General features: G+C 54.3%; 1 protein-coding gene across 2 annotated transcripts; it reads right to left on the reverse strand.

The window, feature by feature from the left end:
• Positions 1–2673: 2673 nt before the first annotated feature.
• Positions 2674–19054, reverse strand: SH3GL3 (SH3 domain containing GRB2 like 3, endophilin A3). Of its 2 annotated transcripts, XM_056114002.1 has the most exons (9): positions 18896–19054; positions 15585–15653; positions 13683–13755; positions 11943–12086; positions 10666–10799; positions 8831–8989; positions 7988–8091; positions 7286–7395; positions 2674–3105 (listed from the first exon to the last, which is right to left on the reverse strand). In XM_056114002.1, the coding sequence occupies exons 1-9, from the start codon at positions 18938–18940 to the stop codon at positions 2900–2902; spliced, it is 1044 nt and encodes a 347-aa protein (XP_055969977.1). In that variant the 5' UTR covers positions 18941–19054; the 3' UTR covers positions 2674–2899. The 2 variants fall into 2 exon arrangements, with proteins under 2 accessions (XP_055969977.1, XP_055969978.1); XM_056114003.1 differs by lacking the exons at positions 13683–13755; positions 18896–19054.
• Between the last annotated feature and the right edge of the window lie 255 nt (positions 19055–19309).

Here is a 19309-nt window from a genome sequence, read left to right on the forward strand (position 1 = left end):
ATGAAGGTTCCAATTCAGCAACCCACGTCTTTCGGCATCCGGCAGACAGCACCACCTCTGCCAAACTTTGATTCTGCCTCCTGTGGGCCCTCTGGGGGCTGCTGAATTCACCTTCTCATCAGCACCCACCGGCTGATGGCATAAGGGGCTGCTCCCTCTCCCTCTGCCCCAAGCAGCTCCTAGAGGCTATTTGTGAACCCAGAGGATTCTGGTGCCTCCTTTCCCCACCCCATCCCCCACTAAGTACCTGGAGACTCCTCCGAGCTCTGCTTTTCTTGCTTTGTTTGGGGTCCACACTGGAGCTTAGAACTTACTTCTGGCTCTGTGCTTGGGGATCACTCTTGGTAGGACTCTTATGGATTGCCAGAACCTTCCTGCTGTCAGAACCTCAGCCTCCCCAAGTTCTGCTTTCTGGACAGCAGGCATCTGTTATTAGTCCTGGACTTGGACTTCACTACTTCAACTGAATGGCTAATATATCTGGGGTATGGGGGGAGATGGAAGTGGCTATGGGGAAGGCTCCAGGCAGCCAGACTGGGGGGCTACACTCCTTCGAGGCACACTGAGTGCCTCCTGGAGTCCTGGACAGAGCAGTGGCCTGGGAGAACCCACTCTGCCACGCTCAGCCCTGCCCCTGGTTGGGGAGATTCCAGGCACAAGGAGAGAGACAGCTTGGGGGAATGAGCAGCTAAGAAAACAGGTGGTCAGGACACAGGTGTCAGGGTACGGGGATGGGGAGAGGCAGGAGATCTTGGAGTGTTTCCCCTGCCCCCCCCTACAGAAGGGGTTACCTCAAGAAGATAAGTCAAGCTTGGTCAGCACTCGAGGCCATGTGAGTTGATAGTCAGGGAAAACATGGCCTCCTCACCCACCATCCACATAGACAGCCCAGCATGACGTGACCAAGGCACATCATTGACGTAAGCTCCCCCCATGCCCTGCTTTTGTTGTGAAAAAGTCACAACAAAACTGGCACCTTTGAGGAGCCATTTTTAATCTCTCCCGAGTGCCTCACCAGGTGGGCCAAGTCAGTACCACATCAGGTGAAGCCCAGGCTCAGTTTACCCACAAAGTAGAGCAGCGTGACATGGTTACTACTTCCATGTGCTGGATTCAGGCTGTGTCTTCTCAATGTTGAAACTAAGAGGGAAACTGAAAAACTCCAGGCAGCAAAGAGCCCCAAATTCATGGATTGGGTTGAGGGCCAGGATTGAGAACAAAATGTTCAATGTTCTGCAAAGCAAAAATAATGAAGCTGGAAAAAGAACTTTAAAAGAAGCAAACCCAACTTACTGATATGAAAACCCGGCCAGGTAAGACCCATCTCATTCCAGAAGGTGACATTTTACTGAAAACGCCCATCCTCATGGAACACGACCAGTGGAGAAGACAGGAAATTCAGCACCAGTGCTGGAGAGGGGGAAGAAGCCAGCCCCCCAGTGGGGCCACAGAAGAGGCCAAGGGTCTAGCATGGTGGCCCCCAGGGAGAGGACAGAGCAGTGTGCAGTGGACGTGTCTGGGATGTCCGCAAGGTCAGCAGAGCCTCTGGAGAAAGACGTGGACGGGTTCCAGGCAGCATGATCTTGCCAGGTGCCCTTCTGCCTTCAGAGTGGGGCTTTCTCTCATGGCTCCAGATGTCTCCGGAGAAGTCGTGTGCCATGGCTTGAGGAGAAAAGGCTAGGAAGAACGAGTAGTGTAGGCGGTGGCCAGGAGGAGGGGGCATCAGGGGCAGCCACTTTGAACACAGCTTTGGGGAGCAGGAAGTCCTGGTGAGGACTGGATGATATGTGTATGTGAGGGAGGACAAAGAGCTCTGAGTCCCCACAGTTGCCTCTTCCGCACCAACTCCAGGGTCTTTCCAGTGGGGTTGCAGCTCACACCGAGTTCCCACCCATGAGTGCCAAGGAGGAGTCCAAGGAGACCAATGAATAAGCTGCTGAGCCGCTGGGCCAGTGGTGAGAGACAGGAGCAGAACCATCAGGCCCAGTGGGCACATGAGGATGCATCTCAGCCACCCCCATTCCCCAGAATCAAACGTTCCAATCAGCCTCTGGACTGTGGGCCATGTCCCATGGGAGCCAGCAGCAGCACAAGGCCCACATGAGCTGACAGTGGGGGCTGGCAGGGGCGCAGGGAGCCCAAAGTGCCATGTCCTTCCACCCTTTCAGGATGTTCTGGGCTGCCCAGTGCAGGCAGGTGCACATGAGTGACCCAGAGAAGGCAGCAAACCTGCCAACCCCGTTCCCGGGCAGCCAGTTTCCCTAGCTCCCCCGCATGCCCCGTCCAGAGCACACAGCAGGGTCTGCTAGAAAGACCTAATACACAGGTGGCTGCAGAATTGGGGTCCCCTGGGGTACCTCCAAGTGCAGGGGAGGGGGTTTGACTCTGGATAGGAGGGAAGCCAGCAAGGTCTCAGAGGCACCACACCGGCAAGTTCCCATGTGGTCACAACCACAGGGGAGAGGTGCAACCTGAGAGTCACGTGGACAGAAAGAACCACGATGGCCTCTTGCCAACACAGTGCTCACGTTTATTAAGCGCTCTTGGGCCGGCAGAAGCTCAAGGAAGAACATGGAGTAGAGGCCCACAGCAAGGTCCAAGGGCAGGCCTAGCGCGTCCCACTGGTCACTGCAGGCACTACTCGGGCCTTGTAGGCTATGTCCTGAGCTCCACCGAGGATGTGCTGAACAGCCAGCAGAACACAGAAAACTCTACTTTGAGGTGGCTATTACAGGAAGATCATGTATACAAAGTAAGTGGATACAAAATCCGTTATAAAGAGAGAGCACTTACAAAACGTCACGGCGGGCGGAGAGCAGGGGCGCAGGGATGCAGAGGCATGGGGACAGAGCAAAGGGACTCACGGCATCAGGAGGCGTGGGCTGAGTCACAGGTTTGTTTACTGAGGTAAAGGCACAATCACTTGCACATAGTTAATGGGGAAGAAGCCGGACTCCCCTCGGATGACGCCCTCATACCAGTTCTCATCGATCTGACTGGTCAGGGTGATCACATCCCCTTCCTTGAAGCCCAGCTCGCCTTGGTTCTCGGGCTCGAAGTCATAGAGGCCCCGACAGCAGGGTTGGTCCGGGGCAGCGCTCGAACCTGCCAGGTCACATGGAGACAGAGACCACAGGGACAGTGAGCCAAGGAGCAGAGACATGGGCAGTGGGGGACAGGGGGAGACAGCATAGGGCAGCTGCCTGCATGAGGGCTCTGCCCTCCCCACCCTGTCCCTACTCAGCTCTGCCTGGAGCCCCCAAATGAGGAGTCATGAGCTCAATCCCAGCCCCGTTTGTGCTCACAGACAGAGTGCGGGCACACTGAGAAAGGGGTCAGGTGAGCAGTGAGCAGGTGGGTACCAAGTGGGCACTGCAGTCCTGTGGGTAGGGGTGTCTTTCCGGGGGGGGTGACCCCTGGAAGGCCCCGCGGGACCTACTGAACCAAGAGGAAGGTGTCAGGATAACATCTCTAAATTGCTATTTTTCACAGTGACACTGAGACAGTGAACAGGAAAGATGAGCAGGGTGGCAGGAGGTGGGGACCCAGAGAACTCGTGACACTACGGCTGTCTGTCGTAGGCTGAGGCATGGGAAAACTGAGGCTGTTTTTTCTCAGTGCTGCCTAAATTGGAGTTTACCCCTGGGGTGGGGGATGGGGGGTGCTACAAGGATCCAGCTCAGCAGCAGCTGCCTCAGGGGCAAGTGGAATGGGGGTGGGAACTTCCTATATCTTCCTTAAAAAAGTTCCATTTCCAGGTGCACCAAAGGAATTTCCCCTGGGGTCACAGCCGCCCTCTTGGGGACGCATCTTCCTGTACCACAATCCTAGACCCTTTCCATGAGGCTTCCGATACCCGGCCACTTGTGGCACCAGCAAAAAGAAACATTTCTGAACCAGTCCAGACCCTGTACCCACATCTCAGCACCCATTTGAGAGCCAAGCCTCTGGGAGTCTCCTTCCACGATGAACCTCCCTCCTCCCAAGTCTGCATTCCCTCACTTCTGTCATCTTCAGGGGAGTGGCTAAATGTCATCGTTCCTTCCTACTGATGGCTGGGGAAACTGAGGCAGAGGACATGGTTCAGAGCAATCAAGCAACAATACCAAGACTCACAGTCCATCTAGGTGAGCCTGTGCATGCCGTGAAGCCTGCCAGCTCAGGGTGGAGGCCCCTAATATCTGAGCTAGTGTCAGTCAAGAAATAGGGTGATACAGGGTTGAGGCGCCCAGGGTCCTGCACAGGGTGCGACTCCCTCTGGGGGCTAACCCCCACTCCTGAGTTCCCTTTACCATGCCCGAACCCCAGGCTTTGCTGCCCTGAGCTCCTGCTTCAAAGCTCAGCAAAAAAAATTAAATATCCAAAACGAATGGGTGATTGATGCACAGGCTCTGGAGCCCAGAGTGGGTTTGGGGGGCGGGGGATAGGGGAGGGGAACAGGAGAGGGGTATGTCCAACCCTGGGGGAAGGTGGTCAGTGGGGTAGCCCCGGAGCTCATCAGGGCAGATAAGCTGATGCTAAACCCCCAGGGAGCCTCCCTCTCTGCAGGCTCCAACATGGGGATCTTGGTCCTTGGAAGCATTCGATCAGAGCATCCTTCGGAAATACCTCCCTCCCCAGCAATACACACACTGAGTCCTGGGGTTGGGGGGAGCTGGAGAGGCCCCTGCGGGGCAGGGAGTTGCGTCCACGCATCTTGGGGTCCCAGCTCTGAATCCCAGGGGCACTGACCTGTGGACGGTCTCGTCTCCCTACACTCCCCAGCTGCGCCCGTGCGTTCGCTCCTGCTGTCTAGCTGGATTCTGCCTCCCTGCGGGCGAGGCCGGCTCCTGGCCTCCTAGTCTGAGGCCTGTAGTCTGCTGTAGGCTGGGGATCAATCAAGGGGCAGCGTTAACCAGGCCCCGCCAAAAGGCCACGGGGCCACATGGGCCAAGGACAGGCCCCAAGGCTCCCTCCTGGGGAGGAGCCTGAGGTTCAGGGGTGTTCAAAGAGGAAGGCTGCAGGTGACCCCCACCGCCAGGTAACTCGCACTGGAGTTAATTCCATCTCTGGTGACTTCTGCTGGGTGTGAGCTCATTCATGCTCACTTGAGGCTCTCAGCACCAGTCTGCCCTGACACTCCCTCTGGGCTTCCTGCTGGGGCACCAGAGGTCACACTCCAAGAACAATTGTGGGATGTCCCAGGCACTATCCCCAGAAACAAGGACTTGGGTCTCTGTCCTGGAACATGCAATGGTTCAGCAGCATCGAGGCACAACGCAGTCAGCACCAAGACGCAACACCTCCATGGTGGAGCATGTGTCAACATTCCAAACTGCAGAGCTGAGATCTCCGTGCTCTGGCCCCATGGAGACCAACCAAGAAAGTCCCCTCTTGCAGCTTTTCAGAGCAGTTACTGGAGTCCATTCCCTGCACCCTTGAAAGCTCACTCCACTGGGAAGTTGGGAAGGACCCTTCCCTGCCGACCCACACCCACCATCAACATGCATGCTTCAAGGCTCTTCTCAGAAAACAATAGTTCTATGTGCAGGAGATGGGACACATACCACCTGTGCCTGTGTCTTTGAGGGACGAGTGTGCCGCAGTGGCTGAGAGACAACCTGCCATGGGCCACATTCAATCACTTCATTTCATCACTGAGTCCAGTCAGTCCAGAAGCTTTGGAAACACAGCCTGAACTGGGCCACTCCACACTCAGGTACTGGCACCTAGGGGCACTGGGAGTCTCCTCTGGGAGTCCTCGAGGTTCCTTTCTCGAAAGAGTGCAGGTGAGGCTGGCTGGGTGCCAAGGAGCAGGAAGGAAGGAGGTGGCAGACCACTAAGGGAGCCCCCATCACTGCTTGCATGCCCACCAGAAATGCAGGCTCAAATGTGTGGGTTTCTGCTTGTCCTGTGCTCATCCACTCCAAATGCCACACTCTCCATCCAGGTAAAGGCATGTGTGCGAATCAGCCAAGACAGTCAGCTCAGACACCACAGCAGCAGGAGGCAGCATAAGCCTCTTGCACAGGAGGGGTGTGGAGTCCAGGGCAAAGCCTACAGCCTGACCACATCCAGGGGCGACATGGCTTCAGCAACTGACCTCAGCCTCACCCTGCAAAGCTGCCCTTGGCAGGGATGATACAAAGAAGCGTCCTCCCTGAGATGCCCAGTGGGAACAGGTCTGCCAACGCCAGGCGGTGTGAGCAAGGCAGTGTCTGCTGTGTGCCAGTGTCGGACTCACCGGAAGGTCTGTGCTCGTGGACCACAAACTGCTCTACTCTTTCTTCTGGGAACTGCCCATGCAGGCTCTTGGTCCAAGGACGTTCCTGGCTGCCTCTGCTCTCCAGGGACATGGGCTCAGGCAAGGCAGCCCCCACTCGGCGCTAGGCCAGGTGGCCATGGTTCCAGCCAGGACTGACCCTCAGAGCTGTGCACAGCCATCATCTCAAGGCACAACTCTCCAGCCCTGGCCCCGGTCCCTGGCGTTCCATCCAGGACCAAGGAGGCCTGCTATGCATGTTCCAGCTCTTCCCACTGGGCCCTCAGCCTCAGACCCACCTCCCTCATCTCCCCTGTTTGCTTCCTTTCGGGACAAGAAATGATGAGGAAAATGTTCTTGGAATCTGTCGCTGGCAGCAGCCAGAGATCTTTGCTTTAAATTGTTAGTGAAATGCTTGACATTTTTCCTGGACTTTTTAAACAAGCTGTGCGAGCCATTCACACCCACTGGGGCGTCGTTTCCCCTGACTGCCGGCTTGAAAGGACTGAGACCAGGCCATGGACTCACAGGGCATCAACCCAGAACCCACACTTCCTTACACACACCCAGAGGCCCTGTCTGTGGACGGGGCCCCAGAAACAGGGAAGGCCCCACTGGGCTTACAGCCATGGGGAGCCAGGTATGAGGTCAGAGCCACTGTCCCAAGCACTGTGTGTAGATCCTGTACCTCTGATGACTGTCCTGCAAGCAGCTACCTCCTGGGGCTAGACCAGCCAGAGGGGGCATATCCCAACAAAGGGACTCAGGATACCACCACACCAGTTAGTTCCACCACCGGGAAACCAGGGGAGACAGTGAGACCTTCTGAAGGAGCCAAATCTCAAGGCAGAATTTCCGCCTTGTCCCATATGGTTTCACACACAAGCAGCAGGAATGGCCGAGGAGCAGTTGGGGGGGATTCTTCCACAGTTCCATTTCCAGCACGGACCATGGGTACATAAAGCAGGCCACAGGGAAGAGGGTGCTGGTGGGGGAGAGGGAGGCACAGCCCAGGGCCAGAGGGCAGGAGGGGCTCTGTCTCACCTGTGGTCTTGGTAGAGGATGACATGGGAAGCCCATTGAGCTCACTCAATGTCCTCTTGATGGGCTGGGGCTTGTACTCCCGACGGGGCACATTCGAGGCGGCCAGTATCCTGCAGGAGAGAGAACTGGTCAGGATAAGGTGATGGTCCAGCACCTGGGGCTCCACATGCAGGAGGAGCTGTCTGGGCAGGGCAGGTGCAGGGAACCAGTGGGCTCCTGCTCTCCGACAACTGGTGCCTCTCCTAGTCATCAGCACAAGGCAGGAGGGCACCAGATCTTGGACATGTCTGCATCTCCCTCCTCCCCTCCTCATGCAGAATCTGAGGCCACATCAGGACTCCCCAGAGGAGGAGGAACACGCCCCCCACAACGTGTCTAGATCCTGGCTCACTTCCCGAACATCCTTGTACCCCTCCTCATGCTAGAGGTTGGGCGGGTACACTCCTTTATCAGTCCAAGTCTGCAAATGGGAAGTCCTGCTGCTTCTCCAGGGAGGGAGCATCTCCGCTGGGGAACCCTGAAGACTAATCACAGCAGAGGAGACACTGCCAGGTCCCGGGTCTGCTCCGTCGACCAAAGCCATGTCTTTACGTTTTATAGTGCACTCCTGCCCAGTCACAAGAGCCAGCTTGAGAAATTTCAGAAGAGAAGGGGGAGAGGCAGGGGCGGCAGGGGTGAGGCAAAGGCGGACGCGGGGCTCACCGGAGCTGCAGCTTGTCCTGGAGCTCCTGCAGCACCTCGGACGTCTGCCTATGGTAGTCGAGTGCGGCCTCGATGAACACGGCCAGCTGGCTGACTTGTTCTACCTGTGGCACAGACGAAAATGGGTCCATCATGGGAGCAGGGCAAGAGCAGTGTCAGTGCTGGCAGCAGCACCAGGGAAGGTGGGGCAGGGAGGGCCCCCCCAGGGTGGTCGGCTCTTGCACACGAGCTGTGGGATATGCCTAAGACTGCTCATTCCTGAAACAGAAGAGATGCCTTCAGCCTTCCCAGGGCCCAAAGGGAGGCTCTTTCCCTGCAGCACCCCAGAATCTGACTCCCCTCGGACAAAGAAAACACAGGCTAGTAGCAGAGACCCCAGCACGACTGGCCTTTCTGAGGCCATGTCTGAGTCCAAGCCTCCTCGTCAGAGTGAGGTCTTGCAGCCAAGGCAGGAGGCTCAAACACCAAGACACAGGCTTAGCGTTTTCCACACTCCTGATGGAAACACAAATGGCCACAGGCCTTCGTCTTCTGCATCATGGACACTGACTTCCTACTCCAAGGCCTCAGCTGCCATCATTTCCCTAAGACTCCCCCCTTTTCCCTACCTCTACAACCCCCCCACGCCCCCGGACACAAGCAGCTCTGAAGAACCCCCTGGATCCTGTCGCCCTTCCCAGAATCTGCCTAGCATGAGGCCATCCCTAGGGCAGGAAACACTGACTACAGGAAGTTCTGGAAACTCCAGTCACTGTGGCTCAAGCGCTTCCCAAGAAGGAATTCCTAGTCAGGGAGTCAAAGTTTTTATTCACATTAAGATCTCCGTGGGATCAAAATACTTACATCGTTTTCTAAAAAATTAAACATGCTTCTTTCGGCCAACTCCTTTGACTCTTCAAATTTTTCTACCGCTTGTCTGATTTCTTCATCTGGTATCTTACCTACCCGCTTCTTTTTATAATCATAATCCAGGCGGCGGCCTTCCAGCTTTCTCAGGTGGTGCTAAAAAATGACAGAGTGTCACACTGGAAAAACACCGAGAATCCTGCTTCCATACAAACAACCAATGCTTCCTCACAGTTTAAACCGTAGTGGACAGGTGTCCATTTCACATGGCTTTGGTATCTTGCCATTTGTTACAAGTTCCCTTCACTGCCAATCCTCAAGGAATATCATGGGATGGGTGGATGGATGGATGAATGGGAGGAAGGGTGAGTGGATGGATGGGTGGGGTATAGATGGGTGGATGAGTGTATGGGTGGGTGGATTGGTAGATGATAGACAAGTGTATGATGTATGGACAGGTGGGTGATAGATGGACAAGTGGAAGGGTGGATGGACAGATGGGTGGATAGATGTATGGGTGTATGGGTGGGTGAATGGATGGGTGGATGGATGGATGGATGGGTTCTAGGTGGGAGAATGAATAGGTGGTTGGATGGATGGGTGGGTGGATGGATGAACAGATGGATGGATGGGTGTGGGTGAGTGGATGAATGGGTGGATGGATGGATGGGTGTCTGGGTAGGTAAATGGATGGATGGATGGATGGATGGGTGTATGGGTGGGTAGATGGATGGGTGTCTGGGTGGCTGAATGGATGGGTGGATGGATGGATGGATGGATGGATGGATGGATGGATGGATGGGTGTCTGGGTGGGTGTCTGGGTGGGAGAACGAATGGGTGGATGGGTGGGTGGGTGGATGGATGGATGGATGGATGGATGGATGGATGGATGGATGGGTGTCTGGGTGGGAGAACGGATGGGTGGATGGATGGATAGATGGATGGGTATATGGGTAGGTGGATGGATGGGGGTATGACTGGATGGATGGATGGATGGATGGATGGGTGGCTGGGTGGGAGAACGGATGGATGGATGGATGGATAGATGGATGGGTATATGGGTAGGTGGATGGATGGGTGTATGTATGTATGTATGGGTGTATGGATGGGTGTATGGATGGATGGATTGATGGGTGGATAAATAGGTTGGTAGTAGATGGATGGTTGGACAGGTGACTGGGTGGGCAGAAGGACAGATGTATGGACAGATGAATGGAAGAATGGATGAATGTGATGGATGAATAGGTAGATGGATGTTGAAGTATAAAAGTGCATGGATTGGTAGGTGTTTGGATACATATGTGGGTGTGTATGGATGGCTCGTAGATGAACGGATAAGCAGGTGGGTATGTTGGTGGCTGGACATCCAAGTAGATGATGATGACATAGGTAGATGGACAGACAAGTGGCTAGTGGGTGGGTGGCAGAGATGGATTTACTAAGCTGCATGCAGACACAGTTTACATATACAGGCTGGTAGCCTGTGCCCAACAACAACTGAGGCACAACGATATGTAGAAATAAATGCATGTGAATAAAAAAATGGAGGGATTTCAGACATTTCTCACATTCATCACCAGGATCCACATTTGTTTTTGCTGCTAGCTACCCCACTGGCCAGATCAAGTGCACGTTTGGCTTCTGGCTGGCTTCAGGGAGAACAGAACTGAATTCATAACTAATAACATATCAGAAGAACTGCTCCTGTGTCTCCTTCCCAGTAAGCCGGGGCCCCACAGGACCAAGCTTTCCCCACATCTGCATGACATAGTCCAGTGGTCTTAAATACTGACGTCACCATAAGGAGAGGCAGGCAGTGGTAAGGGCTTACCCCAATCTCTTTTAAATCTTTGTCCTGCAGTAACTGAAGTGGATCAATAAACGTTTGCTTTACGGTGATATCTAGAGAGTCCTTCACATCAGCCATGAGCTTCAGAGATTCCCCAACATCTATCAAGGCGTTGCCTTAAACAGAAAATGGGAATGAAAAGGGTTCCTGATCCAAGAGCACTCAGTTAACAAAGACCATTCCTGGATTCTTAAAAAAAACGTTGCATTTTGTGGAGGAAGGCAGGCCCCTCACTCCAAAACTTTCTACTCCTCACTCCCTTTGTCAAAAGCCTAGAGGAATGTCAGCTTCCACCTGCATCTCCGGGTTCTGCACTTTTGGACTCAAAGAAAAGGCAGCCAGGGTACACAGAGGTCCAAGCCACTACCAGATGGAGGTAAAGCTCTTTTCCCGAGGCGGGGGCCAGGCACGGAGCCTCTCGGAGAGGGGAAAACAACACCCCTCTTTGTAAACAGAAGAACTGTTGTTTGTAAACAACAGAGTAAACAACAGAAGGACATGTGTCAGGAGCTGAGCAGTAACCAGTAAGGATTGCAGCAAAGTTAGGGAACAAAACCTCTTCTCAGCCAGCAGCCACCACATCTGTGCAGGCCACGCCCAAACCCCTTAGCTGGCCATTAGATCCCTCCCTGCAGGCGTCAAAGGGAGCCTGACAGAGTGGCCAGAGAAAAGCACCAGTAAGAGCAGGCTACTCCAGGGGCCAGTAAATGTAGTCCTGGCAGAGACATTTCTACTCCAATTTCTCAAGGTACCCCAAAGACCACACAGTCACCCCCATGGCTAACAGAATCATTCCTGCAGGGTTGCACAAGCCATTTCCTGATGCACAATCACCTAGCCATAAGTCATAGAGGGCCCACAAGGCCACGGGTCATAGAGGGGTCCTGGAGCCATGTGTAGGGAAGGGGCCACACAGCCACGAGTCATGAGTAGCTACACAATCACAAGTATGGAGGAATCACACAGCCATATGCCACAGTGGGGCCACACAGCTATGTGTCACAGAGGGCCATGTGTCATGGAGAGACCATATGGCCACATATCACAGAGGGGCAAGTTTTGTGAAACAGGCCATGGGCAGTTCTATCCTGGTGATTCACACCAACCCACAGGGACAGCCTCCCACCCCCTACACCCAGGACTCCTGCAGGGCCCTCCATGAAGGGTGGAGTCTAGGGGGTAACACTAGTGTAGAGGGAATTATTTGATCTTCCTCTAAAAAGGATGCCTCACTTCCGCTTCCATCCCTGGGCACTCACCAAAGGAGGAGTCGTCCCCGAGCTCGTGGCCATATTTGAGCATACAGTCGCCCAGGAGCCCCTCGGTCTGCGGGTAGCCGGTGCTCTTCACCTGGCCTCGGAACTTCGACACGGTGCTGAGCATACCCAGCTTTGCTCTGTAAGCTAAGGACACGAACACTCGGAAGCCTGCACGCCTGGCAAATGTGGGTCCCCCTACCCGAGGCGGTGCCAGGTATTGAACCTGGGCTGCGTGTGTGAGGTGCCACCTTCACCCCTGCACTGTCTCTGGCCCTGGACTGCCTCAGGGGCCCCTTCCGTGACACAGTCTGACATTACACAGACATGACAGTTTGGGGCCTGGGCCCTGCAGTGTCAGAGGGCCTTCCAGGTCACACATGTGGTGCCGGGATCAAACGCAGGGTCTCGCACATGCCAGCCTGGGCCCCACCACTTGAGCTCTGGCCCCAGGTTCCAGCCCTCCCTCAGGATGGTGCCACCAGGCACTGGGGTATCACGATGGAATGGATAGGATGGCACATTTGGGAATCCTCTTGCCCAGGCCCACCACCAGCAACCCCAGACAGGGTGTCAGGACTAAGGGAAAGATTATTCAGTGGCCCAGTGGGGCAGGACAAGGGGCCGGAAAAGACAGTCGTGAGCTCCAGGATGGCAGGTGCCCCCTGAACAGGGCCCTCCTCAGCACCCCCGACTCCCAGCAGGAAAGCTACCCACATTCTCCAAGTTCACCCACTCTAGGGATCCACAGGAGACCCACAATAAAGCCACCTCCCTGGGCCCATGGAGCAGAAAAGTGCTTTCCCCATTGGACTGTCTAAGGCACATGGCTGACCGAGGTTCGATCTCTGGCATGCTATACGGATCCCTGTGCACCACCAGGAATGATCCCTGAACACTGCCAGGTGAGGTCCCCAAAACCAAGTGAACAACAAAAGACACAAAACCATATTGGGGAGGAGGCACACCAGCCCGAAATCCTCCAACCCCAAAACTCTCATTTAAAAAAAAAAGTTTTTATTGAGACTTATTTGAAAGATGTGAAGGGAGAAGTCCATGTTCAAGAGAGAACACAGGCTTCTCCAGAGTGGAAATAAACAAGCAGACAAAGCAGACAAGCAGTGAGATCTGTGTCCGAGGGCGACCACGGGCTTGAAGAGTGAGCCAGAGCTCTTTATTCCTATGGACTCTTCTGCCCTACTCTGCAGTGCTCTCGCCCAAACTTGTGCTCTCTCAGGAGAGTCTCAGTTTGGGGTTTTAGCTCTGGACATTTGCAGGGTGACGGTGACAATAGGCAGATCAAAAATTCTGAGAGCAAAGGCTGACTCAGACGCCAACCAGCATCAGGCTCGGGCGCCCTCTGGTGCTAATCAGTGTACAAGGCAGGACCACTCATGGGGGACCCTGCTTAAGGGGTTGGAACAGGCCTCTGCTTTGTTTGACTTCCTTTCCCTCCACATCCTCAGCACCCCTTGGGCTGGGTGAAAGCCCTTCCAGGCTCACACGTGGAGCAAAAACTTTACAGTAAGCAGAGAGCAAGGGCAAGGCTGAGCGAGGAACACTGGCATATCCTCAGCCAGGTCAGAAGCCCCAGGCAAGGCCAAGAAAATTTCCGAATCTTGGCCCCCCACCCCTGCCCCTCCCCGAGGTCGAAGTCTCTAAATGGAGCTGAGCCCAACCACGTAAACTTAGGGTGTCTGGCAGACAGTGAGCATGGTTTTAAGGGACATTCTGTGACTTTACCTGGATTTGGCTGGAGATATTCTGTGGCTTTTGAAATCAGTTCTGTGACAGCTTTATTGGTGACATCTATTTTCTTAAAGAGAAACACGTAGGAATGTCAAGCAGTCACAAATGCTGCGAGTTTGCAGAAACAGTCTTCCTAATTCCAGACTGCTAGCACTGCTAGAATGGTGATAACATGAAGGAATTTCTCTGTATGGGGGTTACCACTTTTTATTTGGGAACATCACCCCCTATCCGAGTAGAACTCGACTAATTTCCCCATCAAGCTGCACATGAAGGTGCTATTCAGAGAACCCAGACACTTCATTCCAAGATGCTGGACCACTGAACCACTCAAATCCTAGATCAGTCTTGGCCTCTCCTGCTCACAGTCATCACCTCTGAAGGTTGAGGACCAGAGGAGGCTGCTGGCCTCTTTAGACCCTTCTAGATCTCTGGAGGGTAAAATGTCCAAGAGAGGGACACTCACAACCTTCCAGGTCCTGTGACAGCTCGGGATCCCCTTTCCAAATTAAAGTGGAAGCACAGGCCCCAGGCAGGCAGTTTTAGTATATGGCAGACTACACAACTCGTGTGGTTCAAACCCCAAACCTTCCATTCCTGCTGTGCATTTGTAAGTGAATGTGAGTGGATATGTATGCACATGTATGAGTATGAGTGAGTGTGTGGGGGCAAGTTATGTATATAAGTGTGAATGTGTGTGTGCATGTGTAAGTGTGTGTGTGCATGTGAGTGTGTGGGGTGAGTTATGTATACTAGTGTGTACATGTGTGAATGTGTAAGTGTGTGTACATGTATGAGTATGAGTGTGTATAGGTAAGTGTATGTGTATATATGTGTGTGTGAGTATATATGTGCGGGTGGGTGCATATGTGTGTATGAGGGAGTATGGGTGAGTACATATGTGGAGGGGTGTATGTATGAATGTTTCTGTCAACAAATGCAATGCACACTTCTTAGCAAACCATCAGAGGAAAAGAAGAAAGAGGAAGGAAAGCTGTTATGTTGTCAACCTATTACAAGGTTGCTGTGTTCACTGATGAAACTGTGCTTCCCCCTAATGCTGGCACATGTCCCTGAGCCCCCAAAGCCTGAGCCCCTGTAACAGCAGTCAAAAGCCAAGTGTGGTTCTTTCACACCGACACAGGGAACCTGGTTGCTGAGCTTCAATCCTCTCATAAGACCCAACAGATCCCCCCCTTCTCTCTCTCTCTGTCTCTCACTCTCTGTGTCTCTCTCTGTGTCTCTGTCTCTCTTTCTCAATCTCTGTCACTCTCTGAGTATTTCTTTGTCTGTCTGCCTGTCTCTCTTTCTCTATGTTAACTGTGGTAGAGGGAAACTTACAAAGAAACAATTGTCTTGGTTTTATTTCATTCTGCTTTTCATTATCTTTTATTTTATTAAACTTTCCTGTATCTGTATTGATTCCCTACTCCTACCTTGGGATTTCACTTGCTCTTCTCCCAGATTCCTCACTTGAACAAGTTCTTCCTTTTCCACCAGGATTATTCTTTCACTAAATGTATTTAAGATTCAGCCCCATCTCACAGGTTTAGACAGAAGAAATTCTCTTATGACATTACTGGGCCCGCTCGAGCAAATCGATGAACAACGGGAGGACAGTGCTACAGTGCTACGATTTTATATATTCTTTAATTACAAAACATCCAGAACCAGATTCTCAATTTGAAGAACACAATCTAGTCAAGGGTGTCAATAATATTTTATGCAATAAAAAGTCATCTATCTAGGGGCAGGGTGATGGTCAGCTGGGCCACGGTGGTGCTACAGTTCAGGATCTGGGTAAGGTCTAGAGATGGGAACCCTCCAAGGGACTATACTTGCTCCCCACATTTTCATAGCTTTGCCATAAAAACTGACACAGAAATACATTCTTACCCTTTCCATGTCAAGAAATTCATCATCTAGTTTGGTTCCTTCGATGCCGGTTATCTTCTCACTGAACAGCTACAGAGACAAATACAGAGATTCCATGGGTGGTTTGTGCGTGCACAGCCAGACTCGGGGACTGCACTCCAGCCTCGAGTCAGCCAGAAGGTTACAGACCCTCACGGGCCCAGAAGTTCTGCAGCTTCTGCAGCTGCCATCTATATTCTCATGTACATAAACCCTCACAGACCTCCAGCCTTCACTTTATGACCTATTTCTATTTTCCCTGATCATGACCCATGTTTCTGGTAGACATTCCAGTTTCAAAAATTTCTTGTAAACAGTTTCAAGTCCTAGAAGGGACAGAAGAATCGAAACAGAACTCATAAAACCAGGGCTGGAGAGATGGTATCACAGGTAAGGTGCTTGCTGCGCCTGTGGCCGATCTGGGTTTGATCCCTGGCACTTGAGCACAGAGTCAGGAGTAAGCCCTGAGCACTGCCACATGTAACCTACATCCTCCCCATCCAAAGAGGAAAATGAGTATGGTAAGAACTATATGACAGGCTGTGTGGTGCTGGTATTGGTACCCCCCGGCGTCTCTTGCTTCATCACCGAGTGGCAGGGCCCTGGCGGTGCTGGCCAGCAGACCAGCAACAGCTCAAACCATTGGCCAGATAGCAAAGTTTCTCCCTGAGAGATGCACTCTCTCGGGCCACCGCTTAATTTAAAATTCACATGGCCAAAGAACAAGGAGGCGCTTCTCTCCTCCATGAACAAAGCCGTTTTATTCATATGTGAAGCTATTCTGCAATTCTATATGGAAGGAGGCCTTCGGCTCCAGGCGCAGCCGCCTGACGGAATGGCTGTACCGAGGTGGAGACGGGGGTGACGGCACACACATGAACAGGCACAAGCATCCCACTTCCCTGCCTCCAGCTCCCCTCTTCGAAGCCCTGGGCCCCCTCACCTAGCCCTGGGGAGACTGAGGCTGACAGGACAGGCTTCTCAGACCTGAGACAACACCTGGATCTCACTTAGCCATGGCTGTATGGGCACACCCTCTAAGACATGTGTGGACCTGCTGAGCTGTGGCTTCATGACCATGCCTGCTAGCTATAAGGCCATGACTATACCTACTGACCTGTTGGGGTCTCATTCCACCTCCTCCCACCCTGGTGCAGGTTTGGGGAGGCAGTTTTGCCTCATGCAGAGACTGGGCCAGTCCCATGGCATACAGGGAACTGGGGATCCCTCTCTGTCCTGCCTCTAGCCCTGCAACCCCACCCGAGGACCACCCACTCACTTGCAAGCTCCACAGGGCCTCCAAAGCCAGGAAAATCATCTCCTCATCAGAGAATAGGTCTCTTGGGGGTTTGATTTTATCCACTTGAGCCTTTGAGGCTTTTTACACCGTGGGGACTAAATGAAACAAACTCAGCAGCGCCTGCACCTTTGCTGTGCACCTCTGATGTCACAGTCCACACTGGAAGTCTGGCTCCAAAAGGGTTTGCATGGATGGAGGGTGGGGGGTAGAAATTTCTGCTAATGTTCCCTTCCTCAGGACTCTCCCAAGCTCCACAAGGAAAGTGAACATGCCCTATTTCTTTAAAATAAAATATGCATGTCTAGCAACTCCAAAGGGTACCATCTGGTTCACATAATGCCGTGTGAAGTTTCTAAGAAGCTGAGTGGGCACAGATCGAGAGGGCACAGATACAAGCTTTGCAGGGAAGAGATGCAAGGATGCTCTGACAAGACTAACCAGGCAGGTTCCCCAAGGCTGACACCAGCTGTGATCCCTGCGGGAAGTAGGGGACCACATTCCTCAGCTGGTACACCAGTGAAATGTGCGTCTGTGATCTCTGTCACCAAACAGGCTATACTCAGCACTTCTGACCCAGGCGGTGGGCAGGGGTGCCCCCATTCTTAGCGGACAGCTGTTCCTCCTGGAGTTTCCACAACTCTCTCCTGAACTCTCCCCCCCCTTCTTCCCACCTGGGATCCCCCAAGTTCCACTTCTTGAGAAGATATTTATAAAACACCAGGTTAAACAGGACCCCTGGGCAATGTGCTTGCCTCCCACACAGCTCTGAGAACCTTTGCCGAGAACCTCCCCCAAAAGATTGTCCCTCACTATGTCATCCCTTTCCCCCAGAAGTCCATATTAAGCCCAGGGCATTTTCTCCCTCCCACTTGCTCTTCTATTCCCAAACCCATATTAAGGCTGGACATCCCAAACATCCAGAGCCCCATCTGACACCCCGAGCCCCCAGGGTCTGACTGGAGCCAACTACACCTGACCTTTCACACACCAGACTTATCACAGCAACAGCCACCACTTCCTGGCTCTCTGCCACCAGGAATAGCACCTCTCTCTGCAAATCTTCTATCCCATTTCCTCCGGGAAGGGGGGTGAGAAGGATCCCGAAGCCCATCATCCTTGTCCAGGGACCAAGGGAAGTCTCATGTCACAGCTGCATTCAAAGCAGGGGGTGGGGGGGTGGAGACATCCAAAATTGAGCTACTTTGATTCTGGCAAAAGTGGGGGTGCCGGGAAGAGAGGGAGAGAGGGAGGGAGGGAGACATTGGTGTGGGCGTGAGGTGGTTCTGCAGGACTGGAAGCAATCCTGGAATCTCACACACGGTTATGCACACGTTTCATGCTTTCCACACGCATGCGCACACACAGGCACACAGACATGCAGGTCTTATGCTTTCCACTCACATGAGCACACACACACACACACTTCATGCCTAATATGTGCTTCATGTCTTCCTCTTTTCTGGGCCACAGTCCTCTCACCCCCCAAACCTAATTCCCCCTCCTCACACCACAACCTTCCCAGGTGTATGCTTTTCTCCAGGAAGCTTTCCAGCACGCCCCCGCCTGGTGGTCCAGGACCCCCGGTGCGCAAGAGGCAAGCCAGACACAGCCTGTTTACTCCTCAGTCTGCGTCTCCCCTGCAGACCCGCGGCCCCGGGCGCGCAGCAGCCGAGTTCGCTGTGGGTGCGCGGGGCGCGGACCCGCTGGGTCCATTCCGGTGGGGGCGCGCAGGGAACCGCGCATCTGTGCGGGAACCGGTCCTGAGGGCGGGGGTGGATGGATGGAGAGACGGACGGATGGATGGAGGGCCGGGCGGATGGATGGAGGGACGGACGGGTGGATGGAGGGGCGGACGGGTGGACGAAGGGAGCAGGCGGACCGACGGATGGGGGGACAGACGGATGGACGGACGGATGGACTGGCGGGTGGGTGGGTGCGTGGGTGGATGGAGGCGCCCTGCCCAGGCCCGCTGCCCCGCCGCGCCCGCGCGCACCTGGCTGGCTTTGTGGAACTGCTTCTTCAGCCCCGCCACCGACATCGCGGAGCCGCCGCCCGCCCGCGCTGGGCTGCTGGGCTGGGCCGGGGCCGGGCCCGCCGCGGCCGGTCCCCGCGCGCCGCTGGGCTACGCGCCGGCCTCCCCGGCCAGCGCCGCTGTCACCGCGCACCCGCGCACGCAGAGGGCCCGGCGCGCGCGGCCGGCGAAGCCCATTGGCCCGGCGCGGTGCGGTCGGCGAAGCCCATTGGCCCGGCGCGCGAGGCCGGCGAAGCCCATTGGCCCGGCGCGGCGCGATGCAAATGAGGCCGCCGGAGCACCCGCGCGCTGCATTGTTGCGTGAGGCCGCGGGCCACGGGGCGCCTCCGAGCGGCGGGCGCGGGCACAAGGCGCCGCGGGGATGCGGGGATACAG

Source organism: Sorex fumeus, unplaced genomic scaffold, assembly GCF_029834395.1.
Source record: "Sorex fumeus unplaced genomic scaffold, SorFum_2.1 ptg000024l, whole genome shotgun sequence".
In the NCBI taxonomy this organism is placed as follows: domain Eukaryota; kingdom Metazoa; phylum Chordata; class Mammalia; order Eulipotyphla; family Soricidae; genus Sorex; species Sorex fumeus.

Coding starts and splice junctions, on each gene's coding strand:
- SH3GL3 (XM_056114002.1), bottom strand. CDS start 18,940: ATGTCGGTGGCGGGGCTGAAGAAGCAGTTCCACAAAGCCAGCCAG. Junction 8,990..10,665: donor AAGATTTAAAAGAGATTGGG/GTAAGCCCTTAC, acceptor GTCATTTTTTAG/CACCACCTGAGAAAGCTGGA. Junction 7,396..7,987: donor CAGGACAAGCTGCAGCTCCG/GTGAGCCCCGCG, acceptor TCTCTCCTGCAG/GATACTGGCCGCCTCGAATG.